The sequence below is a fragment of the Ornithorhynchus anatinus genome, chromosome 4, assembly GCF_004115215.2.
Source record: "Ornithorhynchus anatinus isolate Pmale09 chromosome 4, mOrnAna1.pri.v4, whole genome shotgun sequence".
NCBI classification, from domain to species: Eukaryota; Metazoa; Chordata; class Mammalia; order Monotremata; family Ornithorhynchidae; genus Ornithorhynchus; species Ornithorhynchus anatinus.
The window spans coordinates 68746277-68767673 of NC_041731.1; the positions used below are offsets into that span (position 1 = coordinate 68746277).

The following is a 21397-nucleotide window of genomic DNA, read 5'->3' on the forward strand; positions in this document are numbered from 1 at the left end:
AATAAATGCTATTGATTGATTGAAGAAATTGGAGAGTGAGAGAGAAGAGACCCAGAGACAAAGGTGGGAAGTCACTACAACAGTAATAGTCTCCTCTCTAATCCATCCTTGGCCCTGGTCTCACATACCACTCAATCAATGGTATTTATTGAGTGCCTACTGAGTGCAGAGCACTGCACTGGACACTTGGGAAAGTACCATATAAGAGAGTAGGTAGACATGATCCCTGCCCATGAGGAATTTCCCTTCATGGAGAGACACACAATAAGATAGATTAGGGGAAAAGGGAAATAGTAGGATATCCAGACTGTCAAATACCCAAATGCAATCCCTCATCCCCGGTCCTCTCATGGGAATAAGGTGCACTGAAAAAATATGCTTACCATAGACTTTCCTCTAGTCTGTAAACTTATTGTGGGCAAGGAACACATCTACCAACTTTTTTAAAAAATGGTATTTGTTAAGCACTTACTATGTGCTAGGCACTGTTCTAAGCTCTGGGATAGATGCAAAGTATTCAGGTTGGATACAGTCCATGTACCTTGTATGGCTTACAGTCTTAATTCCCATTTTACAGTTGAGGTAACTGAGGCACAGAGAAGTGAAGCAGCTTGCCCAGGGTGACATAGCAGACAAGTGGCAAAGCCAGAAATGGAATCAAGGTCCTTCTGACTCCCAGGTCCATGCTCTGTACACTAGGCCACACTGCTTCCTATGCTGCTCTGTTATATTGTACTCTCCTGAGTGCTTAATATAGTGCTCTGCACACAGTAGTCACTGCATAAATAAGATTGATTGATTACCAGGTGATAACATTTTCCACTGAATAAGGACACAAGTATAATCTGTAACTAGTATAAATTTCTGTTCCTCTCTACTGAGTTTCCTAAGGCAAAGAGGGTCAAATATCCAAAAATCTATTCATCCACCATCTTTCTATTCCTTGTAATTTTGTGTTGTTGTTTTTTTTAAATGGTGCTTGCTTACTATAGACCTAGCACTGTATTGTACTAAACATTGGGGTAGATACAACATCCTCAAGTTGGACACAATCCCTGTCTCATATGAGCCTCCCAATCTAAGTAGGAGGAAGACTAAGTATTAATCCTCATTTTGTAAGTGAGGTAACTGAAGCACAGGGAAGGTAACGATTTGCCCAAGGTCACACAGCAGACAAGTGGCAGCGCTGGAGTTAAAACCCAGGTCTTCAGATTCCAGGTCCATGCTGGACCATGCTGCTTTTTTGTCCCACTATCCAGCTCCTATTAAGTATAAGCAAATAATAGAAGAGTTGGAGAGAACCTTTAAGGTAAGAAAGAGAAACTATCAATGGTTTGCATGAAACATCCAGAAAAAAAATCACCTGGAATCATTCAGGAATGATTCCTAGATAATTAATTTTAATGTCTGTTTCAACAAAAGAAAGCTCCTTCCTTGTGGACAGGGATCATATCTACCTATTCTATTGTACTCTCCCAAGTGCTTAGTTCAGTGCTCTGCCCACCGAACGCACTCAGAAAACACCATTGATTGACTGACAACTCCAGGCTGTAGTCAACAGTGTACCAGTTAAACCTTAAAAGGGATTCAGAACTGTGAGGTAGCCCCAGCCCTTCATTCTTCCTATGGGGCTATCCTTACCAACAACTGTAGCCTGTCTTCTGGGAAAAGATGGGGATCTAGAGAGTCCATCTTTCACCAGCTGATCTTCAGAGAGAGCTACTTGTTTTCTTTACTCCCAGAGCTAAACTAATGAGCCTTACTTTGTACCTGCCAAACAGATTACAACACAATCTGTGTTACATGCATCTGACTCACCACAGGCAAAAGCCTGAAAGCCAAAGGATTGGGGTCAATTCAATTGAGATGAACCTCAAAAGAAAATGTCTTAGGAATGCAGATCCGGTAATTACTAATTTCAACAACACTGGAAAGGACCAAAGAAAGCAATTAGCAATCATTTTTCCATTAAGGGGCTTAAAATTCTTGAAATGTCAAACTGTTTCATTTTTCAAGTTGGTTTGCTGTAACCTTAATGAAGGATGCATTATTTCATATAGTGTGGCAAAATTAGATAATATTTTTACTTTAAATTTTTTAGAACATATTACATTTCACAGCCTCAGGATGTTTATATTGACACTCTTTTTAGCCCCTGGATATCAGAGTGTTCAGAGTGGCTATAACTGCCTTTAAATTAAAGAGCAAATCAATTGAATTACAGAAAGGGGAATTAGAACAATGGCAAGTAGGTAATTGAGAACAGCATGCCACAAAATCTGAAAATTTAAGATGAAAAGATTAATACAAGATTTACATAAAAATGAAAGATAGGCTTTACTCTCAACAATAGATTTCAAATTCTCTATTTGCTCCCAAAGGAATATGCAGAAATAGAAAACCTATTTATTTCCTGTTGAAACATCATATGTAGATTTATGTACATCTACATAAATATAATATAGAATGCACATCTATCTAAATAAGTACAATATATATGAGTTGTAATGTATTAGTCATCTCACCTAAGGACCTACGAAGAAAATTCCCATGACTATTAACGTTTGGAGGTTGAGATACACCCATACACCCAAGATATTGCCATACACTATAATTCCAATGATCATCCAACTGATAAAACTTCTACAATATTCTTAATTACATTGCCATAATGTAATAGAAAATTAATTTCTACTTGAAACAGAAAAATAAGGATCTGAGAATTGCAGAATCCTTTAAGAGGTATTAAACCACATGTTTTCTTTACTTATTGTCTATTTTTTACTAATTGATTTATGCATATTTCCCCTGGGCCCTAATGTTGGTATGTAAGTGCTGAGTGACACAAGCTGTTTGTTCAGAAGGATAGTTCATTAATGAGGCAATAGACAATCTTTGAGTATTTCCCGCTGTTTTATGTGCACTAATATTGTATGCAATGCCTTCAGCCTGAATGATTTCTCATGCACCTGGGAAAGATTAGATAGCACTTTTTATGATTTTCCATGACTACTCAGGTAATTGATTTCAGTCTAGGCAGTTAGGAGTGGAAGTAGTTATTTGGTAGCTTCCTGTACTTGTAGTGTTTATTCAGCTCCCATCTGGTGCAAAACACCGTACTAAACTTTCAGAAAACACAAAGCAAAGAAGATCCTTTTCCACAAGGATTTTACACTCTAATAACGAGTTTACGCCCTGTGGATTTATGATGATATCTGTGCTGTTTTCACAGTTGACATGATGATGCCATTGAACGCTATCCTTTTAGGTTAAGTGTGAATTGACGATAGGTTCCATTTATAACTACTGCATATTGTAGTCAGTTTAAATTACCATTTTATTTGACTATTATCTAGTGTGAAATGTTTTTAGTTTACCTGACTAGAGCTCCTTAGTGAATCAAAAGTATTTCCTGAGTACTACTATGTTTCCCAGCACTGAGCTAACACTTGGGAGAGCATTAGAGGAAGTAAAAGAGGCTTATTTTTCTCTATTAGAAAACTGATTTTCTGATAAAAAGCTCCCCAGGGCCAAGAGGTTGGAAAATGAATTGACCAATCAATCAACAGGATTTATCAAGAACCTTTTGTGTTCAAAATATAAAGCACTTGGAAAAGTATAATGAGGTAAAAGACACATTCCTGCCCTCAAGTAGCTCACAGTCACACGAGAAAAGAAGTAGGAGCTCTATCAGGGGTTATATGATTATGGAGCTCAGGCTTGATGCTCCACAGAAAGGAAGATAAACACAAGGGTCCTATCTGCTCTTTTGCCCCACTCAATGAAGATGAGCTCACTTATAGCTGCTCTGTTTTAACTGCGTTCTCCAGCCACGAGGACCACTGTCTTAGGAGGAATGTCCTAATGTCCTGGTTCAAATGCAATATGCCCTATTGTTCTCAGGAGCTGCTGTGCATACCCAATGAAAATTGTCAATTTTCATACAGGTTCCATCATACAGGCATATACTAGACCACAGAATCTTCTAGTTAAGATTTTCTGGATAACATTACTTTCAAAAACATGCCCTGGATGTAAATATATGCATATTTCTTCCCTAATTTCCAGAGTATTCAAGACCTATAAATATAATAATAATAATAATAATGTTGGTATTTATTAAGCGCTTACTATGTGCCGAGCACTGTTCTAAGCGCTGGGGTAGACACAGGGGAATCAGGTTGTCCCACGTGGGGCTCACAGTCTTCATCCCCATTTTACAGATGAGGGAACTGAGGCACCGAGAAGTTAAGTGACTTGCCCAAAGTCACACAGCTGACAAGTGGCAGATCCGGGGTTCGAACCCATGACCTCTGACTCCAAAGCCCCGGCTCTTTCCAGTGAGCCACTTTAAAGTTACAAATTGTCAATTGTCAATCTATAACAATAAAAGCTTCTACCACTAAACATTTAATTTAAGAACTCCTTAAAAGCATGATCACTATTTCAATTTTTCTAATTTCAAGGAGGATGGGTACCCCTGCATCAAATTCCCATAAATCCTTTTGCCGGTGTAAAGGAGGACTTTAATGAGAGCTTTGTTTCAGCCTCCCAAACCTCTCTCTCAATCCCCATTTTGCAAATGAGGTAACTGAGGCACAGTTACTAAATGGGATTGATTCTTCAAATAAAGTCAGATAAACTCTTTTTTTTTTTTTACCAATATGACCCAGAATTGTGTACTTGTTCAATATTGGATGAATTATTGGTTGAAATATGGGTTGAGTTACATCAATGTATTTATATTGCCATAGAGATTTCACAAAGTCAAGTAGACAACTTTATCCCATTGGAAGTAAAATTGAATGAATCGACTTTCACTGGTGACCTCTTCTGGTGATCTACCTGACCCTTACCCCAAACTTCCCATCCTCCTACCACCAACCTTTGGATGTTCCTGCTCCTTCCCAGTCTTCTATAATTACTTTTTCCCACCTGAATTAAAGATTTTAAAATTATTTTTCCTGGGGTTCCGGTGTATGATCCCCTCATACCAACTCACCAAAGGAGGCTAGTGCTATAAAGTTAAAACTGAAGTGTTGTAAAACTGAAATAGGATCTAAATTTACATATGTTTTAAGTGTTGTTTGTTCACTCATTGTCTCAAGTCAAGGAAAATCCATAGAACAATTATGGTGGCCTATGATACTTGGCCAGCTGATCTTTTATACATTTGGTATTCCTAAACATAACACAAATATTTAAATTTTTGGACAAGATCCATAAATAGAGCTTTCATGCCATACTCAATATCAAACATACTAAATGTGTGTCTTGGAACACAAGAATTCCACCAGCATCAGAACACTCTAGTTGCATCACACCTTCACTGGGCAGAACATATGAAGAGGATAGATTCCAGCAAGACACCCAAACAACTACTTTATAATGAGCTGTAAAGGTTAGAGGGGAGAGGGAAGGGGGGAAAACTATAAACAAATACAGAAGAAAAGTTTTAACTACGCAATGAAGCCAAGTGTCAGACAAGTGGCATTGCTGTGGACAGCTGGGAAATAGCAACCACAGATAGAACAGCTTGGCATCTAATAATTAGAAATGGGTTAATCTCTTAGAGCTGAGGTTTGAAGAAGATCATGACCCAGATTCAGAGTGAAAATATATGCTGACCCCAAACAACAGGCAATCTAGACATGACAAGGAACTATTGTTGAAAACCAAAGATATGGAAGAGATTTTTGGTAAAAAATATATGTTTTTCAATCCCACTTACACGGGGATGAAATCTTACTGTCAGTGGTGTCATTTCTTAGCCTGGAGAGTATACCCATATACAATGCTATCTCAATGCTGGACAAATATGCCAAAGTATGCCAATAAAAGTCAGCACTGCTTCTTTTGTGTTTCTGGTAATTGGCATTTCTCATGACATGGTTCCATCATACAGGCATATACTAGACCACAGAATCTTCTAGTTAAGATTTTCTGGATAACATTACTTTCAAAAACATGCCCTGGATGTAAATATATGCATATTTCTTCCCTAATTTCCAGAGTATTCAAGACCTATAAATATGGGTTTAAAGTTACAAAGCAGTATGTCTTAAGGGAAAGAACATGGGCTTGAGAGTCAGGACAACTGGGTGCTAATTTCAGGTCTTCCACCTAGCTGCTGTGTGACCTTGGGCAAATCAATGACTTCCCTGTGCCTTAGTTTCCTCTTCTGAAAAATAGGGATTGAATAACTATTTTCCCTCCCTCTTAGACTATGGGACAAGGATGATGTTTGATCTGACCGATTTGTATCTAACCCAGCAAGCACTTAAAAAACTTTAGAACTAGTAAGGGCACAATACCACAAATAATTACTATTTTATTATCTAGATTTCTTGATGATATCATATAGTAGACTCCAGACTGTAGAGGTTTGAATGTAAGGACTTGATAATCAACCAGAAATTAGCTTTTCCTGCACTCTTCAACAGCTCATGATTGATACCTGCTGTCTCCACATTTATAAAGCATCATAATATTAATGCAATGACATCCTCTGAAAACACATACCATCCCTGTTCCCAGCCCTGTAAAAAAAAAAAGTACCAATTGGCAAAAGAATAATTCAGCATGTGTTTCTCTCAGTTTGACTTGGGTTTGGATGAAACTGGGGAATGTCCTAACTTGTGGAACTTCTGGGTTTTATCCAAACCTATATGGAATGTCCATGAGACCAGGGATGCTTGTGGTAATCTTATTTGTTTCCCTTTCCACCTGATAAAGTCACTTAATTTTGTTTCCTCAAATGTATAGGAAGTAAAAAAAAAAGAAAACTCAATTCCAAAGGGGAATTTACCACTGTTTTTCATTTTTCTTCAAGAAAATAAAAACCAAAAAAAAAAAGTGACTTGGCCTAGAGATAGAGGATTGTTTTTTTAAATCTTTTGGGGAGGTGGGGGTGGTTGTGAGTGGGTCAGTTTAGTCTGACCACCCGTGATGAAATTAATTTACTTTACAGGAACCATAATTCCACTAAAAGCAGAAGGAAGGCTCATCAGAAAGAAGTTTGCCATTTATAAAAAGCAACTGATTTTCCTGTTGGCTATTAGATTTTGTGCCAGAACACACCAGGGAAGAAAGATAGCCTTAGAGTACAGAGGGAGAATTAGAGATAGCTTTTAAAAAAAACAAACAAGTTTTTTTGGGGGAGGGGGTTGGCTTTTTTATAGTATCCAGCAGATGATGTCCTGGTAATATTAACATTTCAAATGTAATCCAGCCAAGGAAAATGCTGTAAAAAAAAAATCTGATGTTCATGGGTGTGCCATTCAAAAATGTTTCATTTCCTCAAATCACTTTCTGGGATATGACAGCCATTCCTCATCTAAGGGACCTGTACAAGGTCAAAGTACCTTATTCATTGACTGAATGATTTACTTTGAAAATTCAACAGACAAGGGAGGTAAATTCTTTACACATGTCAGGCATTTCTGAAAGCAGAGCCAAACTACTCCTCACCAGAAAAAAAAAAAAGAAAAAGAAGCAAATGGCTCATTTTTTCTGACAAAGAGGCTCCACCACAAGACATAATTACCAAATGGTCCATGGCACTGCAATTGTCCTTTGTGAAAGACTGTTTTAACATAAGCAGGCTAATAGTTGGGAACACTGTTCTCTATTCCATCTTTTAGATGTCATAAGAGAAAAGTACACATGTTACTCATTTTAGTTTTCTAATTGATTCATTAACAAACTTTATTCTGAGGGGAAATGAGGAAAAGCATACTTCATAATTATCAGAAAGTATTTTAATATTAACTTGAAATAGGTGAGATGTTCAAACTTTGAAAATACTCATCTGGTGCATTTGGCTTGGTGGTGATATTGGCTTTATCCTGGTGGATCAGATAAGAGGTCTTTGATAAAGATCTGAAACCAAGTTTTTAAAAAGAATGGTGGTAGAACCTGTAAATATCCTTGTTGAAAAGCTGATGGTTTTTTGAAACTCTATGACTCATTGTACTCTTGCAAGGACCCACAGATATTTACATGAGAAGCCACGTAGCTTAGTGGAAAGGGCATAGGCTTGGGAGTCAGATGTCATGGGTTCTAATGCCGACTCTGTCACTTATCAGCTATGTGACTTTGGGCAAGTCACTTAAAAATTGTGGTATTTGTTAAGCGCTTACTATATACCAAACACTGTTCTAAGCACTGGGGGATACAAGTGATCAGGTTGTCCCACATGGGGCTCACAGTTTTAATCCCCATTTTATAGATGAGGTAACTGAGGCACAAAGAAGTTAAGTGACTTGCCCAAAGTCACCCAGCTGGCAAGTGGCGGAGCCGGGAGTAGAACCCACGACCTCTGACTCCCAAGCCTGGGCTCTTTCCACTGAGCCACGCTGCTTCTCTGTGCCTCAGTTCCCTCATCTGTAAAATGGGATTAAGACTGTATCTACCCCAGTGCTTAGAACAGTGCTTGGCACATCAAATACCATCATTTTTATTATTACTGTTACCACCTCTCTTTTCCTGATCCCTCTTCCTGTCATTCAGGGCCATTTCTGACATAGAGTAACTGAGTCAGACCTATACTTGGGAGAGATCCAAAGCTCTAACCACAACACAACAAAGCTACTACCACCTTGATGAGGAAAATTTGTGAAATAGATAAGCATAGAGGTGTATCTGTCAAGAAGAATGAGGTGGTTTTGGTAACAACTCTGCACTTTTTCTAGATCTACTCTATCAAAATTATTACTTTAAATTCTCTTGGCCTCAGTTTCCTTATCTGTAAAATGGGGATTCAAAACCTAATGTCCCTCCTAATTAGACTGTGAACCCAATGTGGGACAGGTACCGTTCTGATTAATTTTGTGTACCCCAGTTTAGAACAGTGCTTCACACATAGTAAGTGCTTAACTAATAGCATTAAAAAAGTAGTCCACAGCTGACTGTAGAATCTTTCTGGCAAATCAAATTCCTGAGAAGTCCCTGAGGTGCTCCAGTATTTTTCACAGTCAGCTTACTTCCTATCTTCTTGAAGATGGTGGTTTTGGTGGCATCTTTGAATTCTTGTTTTTCATCTGAAGTCACATGAGAATCAAGTCCCTTTTGTATTTGTAGATTTCTGCACGAATACTCTGAGATCAAGGTGTTTTACCATTTTCCATGGCTTTACCTGGGCAAGTTACTTCCTCCAAATCAAAGTTAATGTCTGGTCTTGACATTTTGTTGCTTTGCTATACTATGAAGAGCTCCCTCTTTAGTGGTAGAAAAACATGTTCAGATGTTCAGTGAAGTGCCTTTACCACCTGTTTAAGATCCCCCTTAGTCCCTTTTGAGGACCTCACTGGTTCCATCTGCAGTATTAAGTGATAGTGTTTGTGTGTATAGGGTCATAAAGCTTCTTTAGTGTTGAGTGAAGGTCTATATTTGGTTGCTGCTATCACATTCACTTTGCTGTCATTAGCATTAGAAAAAAATATTTATAATAGTATCTCTGCACAAAGAAACCTTATAAATTAAACATTCTTTAATCTGTAAACCTGTATGTGTTAACTAACCAAATTGGGAAAAAGCTCAGTTAATCAGTCTCCATTTTATTGTTATCATAACTTTTGATTCCTAGCCTTGATCCCAAATTGTTCAGATAATCAGGTTGTCACTACATGGTGTTCATGCATGTGAAATTCATGGACATATGAAAGGTTTTTCCTATTAAAAGCTTAATTATGAGTTTTCAACCCAAATGAGAATGAAGATTTAACTCGATTCCAAGAGTCAAATGTAAATTAATCCCAAGGGACCACACATCTACTCTAAGGATGGTCTAACCCTTCCCCTCTGTGTTCTCAGCATGTCGGTGGCTTAGCTGTAGCCTGAATAAACTTTAGCCCACCTGTGAATTGGAGGCCAGTCAGCCGGAGATGAGAAGGGGAAATCAGAGGAAGCAGGAAATAAGGGAGTTAAGCTAGCCTGGGGTAATACATCAAAGAAATTAGGTCTTTTCCACTGCCAAATTGTTTTCTTCTTGTTAGGTAAGTCTTTCCCTGTCAAGGTTGAATCATGGCAGCCTAGTATATTTTACAAGTTACAGTGAAGTGAACTAAAAAGAAATATGCTTAGCTCTATGGATAGCATTATATAAAGTACCAGGTCCACACACTAAAATCAAACAATATTCTGTTTTCCAAAATGTGGAAGTTTCATTTGCTCCCTCTATCCTGTCTGTATCATCTTGCCACTTATTTTTGTCATAGTCAATTCAGAGGTCTAGGTTGCCTTGGAATCTTTTATTTGGGGTATTTATTAGGTGTTTGCTATGTGTTGAACTGTGTATTAAGTGCTGCGAAAGATAATCATATCAGACATTGTCCTAGTCCCAACCAGAGCTCATATGTCATGAGATCCGGAAAAAAGGAATCTTAAACCCATTTCACAGAGTGTTTAAACAACTTGCCCAAAAGGGTAGTGGCAAAGCTGGGATTAGAACTGAAGTCTCCTGAATCCCAAACCTGTGGTCTGTCCTTCAACCACACAGTCCCCTTATTTGACTTTTGCATAAAGCCCTAAATTTGGAAAAACGCAAATGAAGAGCAATTTCTTACCGCCATCTTTAGTACACAGGTTAATGAGGCTGTGGACTGTGTCCATCAACTCCAGCTGTTGCTTCTGAAGAGCACTGTTGTTGTTCGTTGCCCTGTTCAACTGCTTTTCCAATTCCTGGATTATGTTAGTTTGCCGGGAAACTAAACCTTGCAGATTCTCTTTCTCCTCCTTCAGAGTGATCAGCTCTTCCTTGTGTCTCCCTTCCATTTCCATGATTTTATGCTCTAGTAAACTATAGAAAAGGTGGAAATGTATTAATAATACTATTACTAATAATAATAACTGTCGTATTTATTAAGCACTTAATATGTGTCAGGCACTGTACTAAATTCTGGGTTGGATACAGATTTTTACCAATGAGGCAACTGAGGCACAGAGAAGTGAGGTGAGTTGCCCAAGGCCACACAACAGACAAGTGGCAAACCTGGATTTAGAAGCCAGGTCCTTCTGACTTCCAGACCTGTGCTCTATACACTAAGCCATGCTGGTCTGAATTATTTACTGTTGTACATTCATTTTCAAAGGTGAGCTTCTTAATCCTGCTATATTTGCTAATCAGTTATAATTAGATTAGGGATGCCATTATGAAAAGTATTTTTTCCTTTAAAAGCAACAAGCTCTAATTTATAGTTGGGTGGAATATAAGTGAAGCCATCAGGGACTCAGTGTTCAATACATCTCACTTGAATTGCTCTTGAGTCAGCGCTTTCCTAATCAGAGAGTTATTCTGGGAATTAGTGCAGTAGTTAATATTGGTGGATAGTTCAAACTACTGTTTGAGTAATGATTATAGCTTAGTAGAACTTTTGCTCAATAATCTGGTCTGACAGAAACAATAGTTTCCATATCATCATGGTTCAATCGATGAATGGTATTTACTAAGTGCAGAGTACTGTACTGTGCACTTGGGAGTATAATACAACAGAGTTGGTAGTCATCATCCTTGCTTTCAAGTTTACAATCTAGTGAAAGACCTGACAATTTACTGAAGGAGTTTACAATCTTGAATAAACATTCCTTCAAACATGAAACCAATAAAATGCATATTAGGGATTGTGAGGCTTTAGTTTTATCCTCAGAGTCTTCAAAACAGGAACTACACATTAACTTTCACAATGCCTGGTGAGATAGACAAACAAAAACTGATAAACTGGCTTAATGATCTGAATGTATTTAGGTATAAACTGTGGAATAAGGTGGGAAGAGAAAACATTGTATTTGATGCTTGGTCTTGCAGTCTATTCCCTAGACAGTACTGGCTGCCCGATTCTGGGTTTGAAAGAGCTGCTGCTTCTGAAATAGGATTTCTTGTCCTAAATACTGATTGAGGCTTAGTTTGAGAAGGAAGGCTTGGGGACTGAGAACCTGCATGCGTGGAGGAATTGACAAAAGTGCTTGTGGTTTTCCTGGTGCCACTCACACTCTCCTTCCCTGCCAGTCATGGTCCTGTTGAGGCAAAGGTACATTGAGTGAGTAGCAAGGCAGGGGTGCAGTACACTGTGAAGAGCAGGCAGATGATTTTTATGTGCATGACTTATTTATGGGTTAAGTATAGTTTGAAAAACGTGAGGTGGTGTCATAGCCTGACAGTTACCATGGTAACCAGTCAATATTTGCTATGGACTTTGCCTCTCTCATTACTCCTGCTGAGCCTGTCCATTTTACAATATTTCCTAGAGAGTTCTTCAGTCATATTTATTGAGCACTTACTGTATGCAGAGAACTGTACTATGCACTTGAGAGAGTACAGTAGAACAAAATAGCAGGAGCATTCACTACCCGCAATCTCTGTCAGAAGAACTCAATTCATAGCACAGACCCAGCAACTCTAGTAAACATTCCCCTATTTTTAGATGTTTCCTATCCCTACTTCTGTGAGGTATGAGTTGGACTTTGGGGGATAATGTCACACAAGAACTCTGAAGGGACTTATAAATGAAACCCAAAGAGCAGCTAATGGCACAAAGATGGCACAGACTTACACAGGAGTTTGGAATTCTTTCAGTCAATCAATTAATTGGATTTACTGAGTGCTGTGTGCAGAGACTGAATTAACACTTGGGAGAGTACAACATAACAGGGTTGGTAGACATGTTCCCTACTCACATGGTGCTTACAATCTAGAGGGGATACTACTGAAAACAATAGATTGAGGTGATGTGGGGACATCAGATGGTTTTAGCATTGGTTTGCCAACTCATACCTGCCCTTACTTAGCTTGGGAAGCAAGTGATTAATATGTGCTTCTCTCCTTACTCCATATTCCATATCACTTCAGAAACACTCTGGGCATGTCACTCCCTTTCCTCAAAAACCTCCAGTGGTTGCCTACCAACCTTTGCATGAAACAAGAACTCCTCACTCTTAGCTTCAAGGCTCTCCATTACCTTGCCCCCTCCTACCTCACCTCTCTTCTCTTTTTCTTCTGCCCACCCCGTACACTCCGTTCTTCTGCCGCTCACCTCCTCACTGTCCCCCTTTCACACCTATCCTGCCATCAACCCCTGGCCTACGTCCTCCCACTGTCCTGGAATGCCCTCCCTCCTCACCCTGCCAAACTAACTCTCTTCCCTTCTTCAAAGCCCTAATGAGAGCTCACCTCCTCCAGGAGGCCTTCCCAGAATGAGCTCCCCTTTCCCTCTGCCCCCCTCCTTTTCCCTCCCCCCACCCTCAGCTCCTCCCCCTTCCCCTCCCCTCAGCACTGTGCTCATTTGTATATATTACCCTATTTATTTTGTTAATGAGGTGTACATCTCCTTGATTCTATTTATCTTGATGATGTTTTCTTGTTTTTGTTTTGTTCTGTTTTGCTTTGCTGTCTGTCTCTCCCGTTTAGACTGTGAGCCCGTCATTGGACAGGGATTGTCTCTATCTGTTGCCAAATTGTACATTCCAAGTGCTTAGTACAGTGCTCTGCACATATTAAGTGCTCAATAAATACTATTGAATGAATATTGCTGGCCTGTTCTATACAGGAAGCTGTCCCAGAGTTCCTCAGGGTGACAGCAGGGTCCAAAGGACTTGACCGGGTGGAAGGGACAGTTTGTAATATTATCTAGTCAATTGGGTATATATGCCAATCCAGGGAAGGACCTGAAAAAGGCCTAGTGATACCTCCAAATATACTGATTTGTCCGTCACTAATGCTCCCTACTGATCTCTCTAACCTGATTGTCTTGTATCTGCCCCAGTGCCCAGCACATTACTTGGCACAGAGAAAGACTTAGAGATCACAGCTCTGGGTTCTTAAAATGTGACCTTCCTACCCTCAGAATTCATGGGAAGCCTCCATAAATGTATGATGTAGAGGATAGAGCACAGTCCCGGGAGTCAGAAGGTCATGGGATCTAAATCCAGCTCCACCACTTTCTGCTTTGTGACAACTCACTTCACTTCTCTGTGCCTCAGTTACCTCATCTGTAAAACGAGGATTGAGCCTGTGAGCCCCACATGGGGCAGGGACTTTGCCCCACCGATTTCAGTGTATCCACCCTTATACTTAGTACAGTGCCTGGAACCTAGAAAGCGCTTAATAAACACCACAATTATCGTTTAAAAAGGTACATATTAAGCAAAAACACACTTGGATCCTTGAAATTGCCTAGAATTGAAAATATTTCAAGTTTCGTGGTGTGTCTTTATACAGTAGGCACCTACAGGGATGTGGATGGACTTTCAGAAGGAACAAGTTTGTAGTTGTCAAGATGTCATTCAAATGCCACAGAGCAGAGTTCTCTCACTACCCTACTTTGGAAAAGGAGAACCTCAACAATTCATCAAATAGTCAAAATGGGCCCAAAGGAGAACTTGAAAGTTTTGGAAAGTTAGGATTTTGAATCAGAAATGCTCCCACTTTGTTAAGAACACTATTTTCTCCCCCTGCTCAGGTACAGGCTATTGGTAAGGTGCAGAGGCTTACTCAGTTGGCTCTGAGGAGGTTCAATCAGTCAGTCAGTGGTATTTATTGAGCACTTGATTTTTTTTTTTTTTTTTTGGTGTTCATTAAGCACTTACCATTTGCTAGACACGCTTCTAAATGCTGGGGAAGATACAAGATAAAATGAGGTTGGGTACAGTCCATGCGCCATCTGGGGTTCATAGTTTTAATCCCCATTTTATAGATTTGGCCCCATCTCCCCATACTGTCCCCATTAAAGTAAATTACCTGAGGTCTCAAAGCAGACAAATGACTGAGCCAGGATTAGAACCCAGGTCCATGCTTTTTAAACAAGGTCACACTGCTTCTATGTACTATGTCTGTACTCTGTTCTCAAGAAATACACTAAGACCTTGGGATAGAGAAGCAACATGGTTTAGTGGAAAGAGCACAGGCTTGGGAGTCAGCAGTCGTAGGTTCTAATCCCGGCTCTGCCTCTTGTCAGCTATGTGACTTTGGGTAAGTCACTTAATTTCTCTGTGCCTCGGTTACCTCATCTGGAAAATGGGGATTAAGACTGTGAGCCCCACCTGGGATAGCCTAATAACCTTGTATCATCCCCCAGTGCTTAGAACAGTGTTTGGCACATAGTAAGAGCTTAACAAATACCATTATTATTATAAGTAAAACACATTTCCTGCTCACATGCATCTTATATTAATAAATACACTAATTTACTAACAAAGGACTAGAACTGAATCCATTTAGGCTGAATTAGGGATTTATATATGTTTTGTATTATTTCATTCTTATGTCTAGATAAAAAGTCAGTGGCAAATGTCTGCATAATTTAATTTCCTTCAACTTTAAAGGGGAGCACAATATCTGATTAAATTATGAAAGCTTTGAACACAAATGATCAATATGTAATGATTAAAATCAATCAATGGTATTTATTTAGCACTGAACTACTAAACTGTACTAAAAACTCGGAAGAGTATAATAAAACAGAGTTGATGGGCTTCTTCTCTGCACAAGAGGAGTTTGCAGTCTAGAGGCAGAGACAGACATTAATATGAATACGGATATGTACGAGAAGCGAGAAGCAGTGTGGCGTAGTGAAAGAGCAGGAGACTGTGAGTCTGAGAATCTGGGTTCTAAATCCAGGCTCTGGCACTTGTCTACTGGGTGACCTTAGGCAACTCACAACTTCTCTGCTCCTCTCACCATTTTAAAATAGGTATTAAAGCTGTGCCATGTGTGTCACAGACTGTGTCCTACCTGATTATCTTGTATCTACCCCAGTGCTAAGTACAGTGGTTGGCACATAGTAAGCACATAAAAAAGTGCTAAAGGCCTGAGGATGGGGTAAATAAAGGGTGCAGATCTAAGTGCAAATTAAAATTCAGACCAGTTCTCCTATCCAATCTAAAGTCATAGCCTAGAAAACGAAAATAGAAAGTCACAAATCTTTTCCTGAAATATGATGACCTCTGGCCTTTCAATTTGCTTAAGTATGGGTTAATCTGCTCTTCAGTGGACTTTCTGGTGGAGTTATTAATGTTAGCTATTATTTGCCAAGTGTGGGGAGAGTGGAGTATCCATAGCACTGTATGAAACATGAAAGGAGAAAATTGGTGCCATATGGACTCATGGTTGAAAAGAGAAAATCTCAACTGAAAAATAGCAGCTGAAAAGGTACTTACATCTCAGTGATGCTATTTCTTTGTTTTTCTTTTTACCTATTTAATATTAGATGCTTTCAGATTCCAAAAGGCTCTCATTTAGTGCATCAGAAAAGAAAGATATTTTCAGCATTGATTACAAAGAGGCACAGGAGCAAAATCCTGGTAGTTTAATGGCTTTGTCTACAAGGGGCAAGAATATATTTGGAAAAGATTTCTTCAAGGGAAAAATTTGCATTAGTAAGATTTGCACCAAAGTAGCAGGATTTTAGAACTCTTTCTAACTCCTCCTCCTAGCTAGCATGTCTTTCTGACTCACAGATGCATTTTGGAATTTCCCAGTCTTGTCCCCTCACTATGGAGAATCCCTGGGGAAGGCTGACAATGGGTGAGGGGCTATGATTGGAGAGTTCAAACATCTCTAAGAGAGTCCCCAAAGCTGAGTGGGGCCATTTTTATTTCTGTAAAAGGGAAATGGTTTACATAAGGGGAATTCATGTCTTGCTAATCTGTTGGAGTTCTTTGAAGGAATAAGCAAATATTGGAATAGTGGGGAACGAACCAGTAAACATAACGTATTTATATTTTAAAAAGGTCTTTAACTAGGTTCCACACCAAAGACATTTAAAAAACAAACCAGAAATCATTGATTTGGAGGGAATGCTTTGTCATGGATAGGAAACAAAGAGTAGGAGTAACCATTTTTCAGGATGGATAAATGTAAATAGTGGTGCTCTCCCAGGGATATGTCCCAAGGCTGGTTTTGTTTATGCTCATAAATGAAGTGGAAATATTGTCTGTGAAATATTCCAAATTACAACCATAAGCTCTTCTGTTGATCTAATGGAAAAAGTCCTGCTCTGATGTTTTCAATCAATCAATCAAGAGACTTGGAGGTTCCTGGATGGATTGGCACATCCTGTGCTATATCACATTAATCGGGTGAAATTATTCAAGATAATCTGATAAACAATTGGTTTATAGCACCTCCTATTTGGCTGTCTTCATAGAGGTAAATTACTGTTACCCAATCTTCTGACCAGGGGCAGTTTGGGGAAAGGAGGAAGTGGGACTTCATATGAAGCTTGGGAGAAATGGACTATGGGATAGCAAACTGGGGGGGTGTACACTATCCACAGGGCAGCATGTGAGTTTTCCTCCGCTATCCTAGCTCTTCAGAAAGGTTTATGCTGTCCAAGATCCATCTCCCCACTCATCTGCCAGAGCTCCAGAGCGGCAGTTGGAATGGGGGAATCAGGAAACCCCCTGCAGCTCCTCACCAGAGGCCTGGACCCTCTGGCCTGGGCCCCAGGGTAGGCAGAGGAGATGAAATGAGAAACTTCATATTTGTTTCTTTAAAAAACAAAGCAAATAAACCCAACGAAAAAGAATACATAATTGTGGGGCCAGCAGTGGTCCAGGGAAGGGGCAATCCCCAGGGATGTGGAGCAATGCAGTAACTGTTCATTCATTCATCTTATTCATTCATTCAGTGCTCAACCCAGCAGCACCACACCCATGCCTCCATTATGCCTACATGGATATGCATGGGGGCTGGTGCCAGGCCAGTGGCAGATTGCATCATTTGACTGGTGGAGGGAGATGTCACCAATGTTGGGTCATAATAATCCAACACCTTCCACTAGAGATTGGTAGAACTGATAGGGCAGCCAGTTAAATTTGTCATCCAACCAAACATGGGTTTTATGGTATTTGTTAAGTAATAATAATAACTGTGGTATTTGTTAAGCACTTACTATGTGCCAGGCACTGTACTAAGCACTGGAGTGGATACAAGCAAATAGAGTGGGACAAAGTCTCTGTCCCGCGTGGAGCTCACAGTCTCAATCCTCATTTTACAGATGAGAGAACTGAGGCCGAGAGAAGTGAAATGACCTACCTGCCCAAGGCCACACAGCAGATAAGTGGCAGATCTGGAATTAGAACTCATGACCTTCTCACTCCCAGGCCCATGTGCTATCCACTATGCCATGCTGCTGTGTCAAGTACTGTTCTAAATGTTGGCATAGCTTGTAGCTTGTAGCATCTCTCAGGTCAGATGCGGTCCCTGTCCCACATGGGGCTCACAGTCTAATTAGGAGGAAGAACAGATATTGAATCCCCATTTTGCAGTTGAGGGAACTGAGGCACAGATAAGTCAAGTGACTTGACCAATGTCACACAGCCAGCTAGTGGTGGAGCTGCGATTAGAACCCAAGTCCTCTTCTCTTAGGCCTGTGCATTATCCACTAATCAACATTGTTAACCTCTTAGGAAATTGCACCCCCAGCTCAGACCTGACCTTGATCCTAGCTGTCATCCTGCCTGCTGAGTGGATGCTATCAGTGGAAAAACTTTCTGCCAAAGAACTACAAGTGTGTCCAAAAGTGGGTGGGCTCAGCAGGAATCCTATAAAATTTCTGGCTAATGTGAGCTCTCTGTAGTCAGGGAATATGTCTGTTTGTTGTTGCATTGTACTTTCCCAAGGGCTTAGTACAGTGCTCTGCATACAGTAAGTTTTCAATAAATATGATTGAATGAGTGGTAGAGATTACAGTAGCTACCAGGACAACTGGGGCTTAGAGATAGAGCACAGGTCTGGAAGTCAGAAAGACCTGGGTTCTCATCCTCGCTTTGCAACATGACTGCTATGTGACCTTGGGCAAGTCACTTAACATCCCTATTTCTCAGATATATCATCTGTAAAATGGAGGTAAGAGTGTGAGCCCCAAGTGGAACATCCAGTGCTTAGAACAGTGCTTGGCGTATAGTAAGCGTTTAACAAATGCCATCATCATTTACAGTGTCTAATCTGATTACTTTTTATCTCTCCCAGTGTTTAGTACAGAGCCTGGTACATTTTAAGAATTTAAAAGAAATACCTACCCCTCCACAAAAAAAAAGGTCCTGCATGTTAAAAACCCTGGCCTTCACTTTGCAATGGGCTGTATCCCAGTCCACTCACTCTCTCAATTAACAAACTGCTCTGAGAGGAACGTAATTGGCAGTGATGACAGTAGGACATCATTGCACAAATCACTAGCCCTGTTGTCAATCCTTTCTCTCATACATTCTCAATCCCGAAGTTTCAAGCCCAATGCTCACTCCTACGTTGCTCTTTGTTCGATGACTAGAGGATCGCTCAGGACTCAGGAAAAAGATCTCATGATTGACTATTCTTGGAAATCCTTGCCCACATGTGGGACAGCAGTCATAAAGATCGACCAAATGGTGGCCTCAACAGAAAGGGGATAGAAAAGGAAAGAAGATCATAGTTTTGCCACTATCAAAACCCAATGTGTAACCACATCTGTTAGACTGCATGAAGTTCTGGTCTCTGGTTCTTAAGAAGGATGGAAGAGAACCATAGGAAGTACAGAGAAGGATGAGGAAGAAAGTTTCCTTATTACTAGACAAAAACTTTGGACTTGGCAGTAGGTGGAAACTCAGACCGAGATGGGATGTGATTGAAGTCTGCTAATTGATGAGGGGCATGGAAAGAGTGGACGTGGAGCGGTTGTTCACCTCGTCAGGGGGAGAGGGCACACACTGAGGCTGGAGGGTGGTAGAACAAAATAAACAAAAGGAATCACTTCTTCCCACAGTGGGTGATAGGCATATGGAATTCATTACCACAGGAAGTTGTGCAGGCTGTAAATATCGTAACTTCAAGAGAGGTTTGGTCCATGATGATATGGGTTACTAGAGGCAAAGTTAATGGTGCAGAGGAAAAGGTTGGGATGTAAATAGAAGGATGGGTATTAAGGGCAACCTTTAAATAATTCATCCAAACTTCCTATTGCCTCCGTTACTGAATTCTGGGAAGGTGGGACCATTGGTTTGACCTGCTAATGGCCTTTCTTATGTTTAGAAATTACTTGATTTCCACTTCTTTGATATCATTTTTTTCTTCTAGAGGCTTTAATCCAGATTTCCCTGTTGTAATTTAAAAGTTTTCCTGATGCTACCAGTGAGTGGTTGCCCTGGGATATTTGACTTTAAGGCACTCAATCAATTCTCTCACCCTACTTGCACTCATTTCTCTCACACAGCACCACAGATTTTATGCTTCATTCCCTTAAGCCAACATAATCACTATGCCTCACTATGCCTCTTTGTCATGTCTCTCATCGTTTTGCTCATGTCCATACTTCTGCTTCTCTCTCCCCCTTCATCACATCCAGCAGGCCACCAATCTCCCCATCCACCAAGCTGTCCTGAACTCACACCATCTCCAGAAAGCCTTCCCTAATTAATCTCTTTTTTGCATTCCAATGTCCCTTCAACTGCTGCTTCAATAATTCTGTGTCACTTTAGCAGTTGGATAGTCACCCTGGCTGTACTTATGTATTCATCTTTAAAACTCTGTTATTTCTCCCAATCTATACTTTATTTCACTGTCTTTCTCTCCTACTCGATGGTATGCTCCTTGAGGTCAGAAACTGTTTACTAATTGTATTGTAATCTCCCAGCACCTAGTATTATTATTATTGTATTTGTAAAGCACTTACTCTGTGCCAGGCATTGAGAGCTGAGGTGGATACAAGCAAATCAGGTTAGACACAGTCCCTGTCCTAAATGGGGCTCACAGTCTCAATCCCCAATTCACAGATGAGTTAACTGAGGCACAGAGAAGTGAAGTGACTTGCCCAAGGACACACAGCAGACAAGTGGAGGAGTTGGCATTAGAACCCATAACCTTCAGACTCTCAGGCCCGTGCTCTATCCATTACATAATAATGTTGGTATTTGTTAAGTTCTTACTATATGCAGAGTACTGTTCTAAGCACTGGGATAGACACAGGGGAATCAGGTTGTCCCACGTGGGGCTCACAGTCTTAATCCCCATTTTACAGATGAGGTAACTGAGGCACAGAGAAGTTAAGTGACTTGCCCACAGTCACACAGCTGACAAGTGGCAGAGTCGGGATTTGAACCCATGATCTCTGATTCCAAAGCCCGTGCTCTTTCCACTGAGCCATGCTGATTCTCATCATGCTGCTTCGCTTAGTGCAATGTTCTGGTCAGAATAATGTTCAAACTATTGACTGGATCATCCTCAGCATTTCAAAATGAACTTCGAATCTTGCAATTTAGCAGGGTCCTATCCATAATACTATATTGTACAAATAATTTTGTTAGAGAAGCTCGTGGCTTAGTAGAAAGAGCATGGGCCTGGGAGTGACAGGACCTGATGTAGGACCTAGAACAGATCGCTTACTTCTTTGTGCCTTAGTTTACTCAATCAATGGTATCTATTGAGCACTTA

At 40.1% G+C, this 21397-nt stretch overlaps 1 protein-coding gene across 2 annotated transcripts in view; it reads right to left on the bottom strand.

The window, feature by feature from the left end:
• ANGPT1 (angiopoietin 1) overlaps positions 1-21397 on the bottom strand; it is a 250216-nt gene that overhangs the window by 67557 nt on the left and 161262 nt on the right. For both annotated transcript variants that reach the window (XM_029063098.2, XM_029063097.2), the window contains one exon: positions 10566-10798. In XM_029063098.2, the coding sequence (XP_028918931.1) occupies positions 10566-10798 (233 nt within the window). The remainder of the gene's footprint in view (positions 1-10565; positions 10799-21397) is intronic.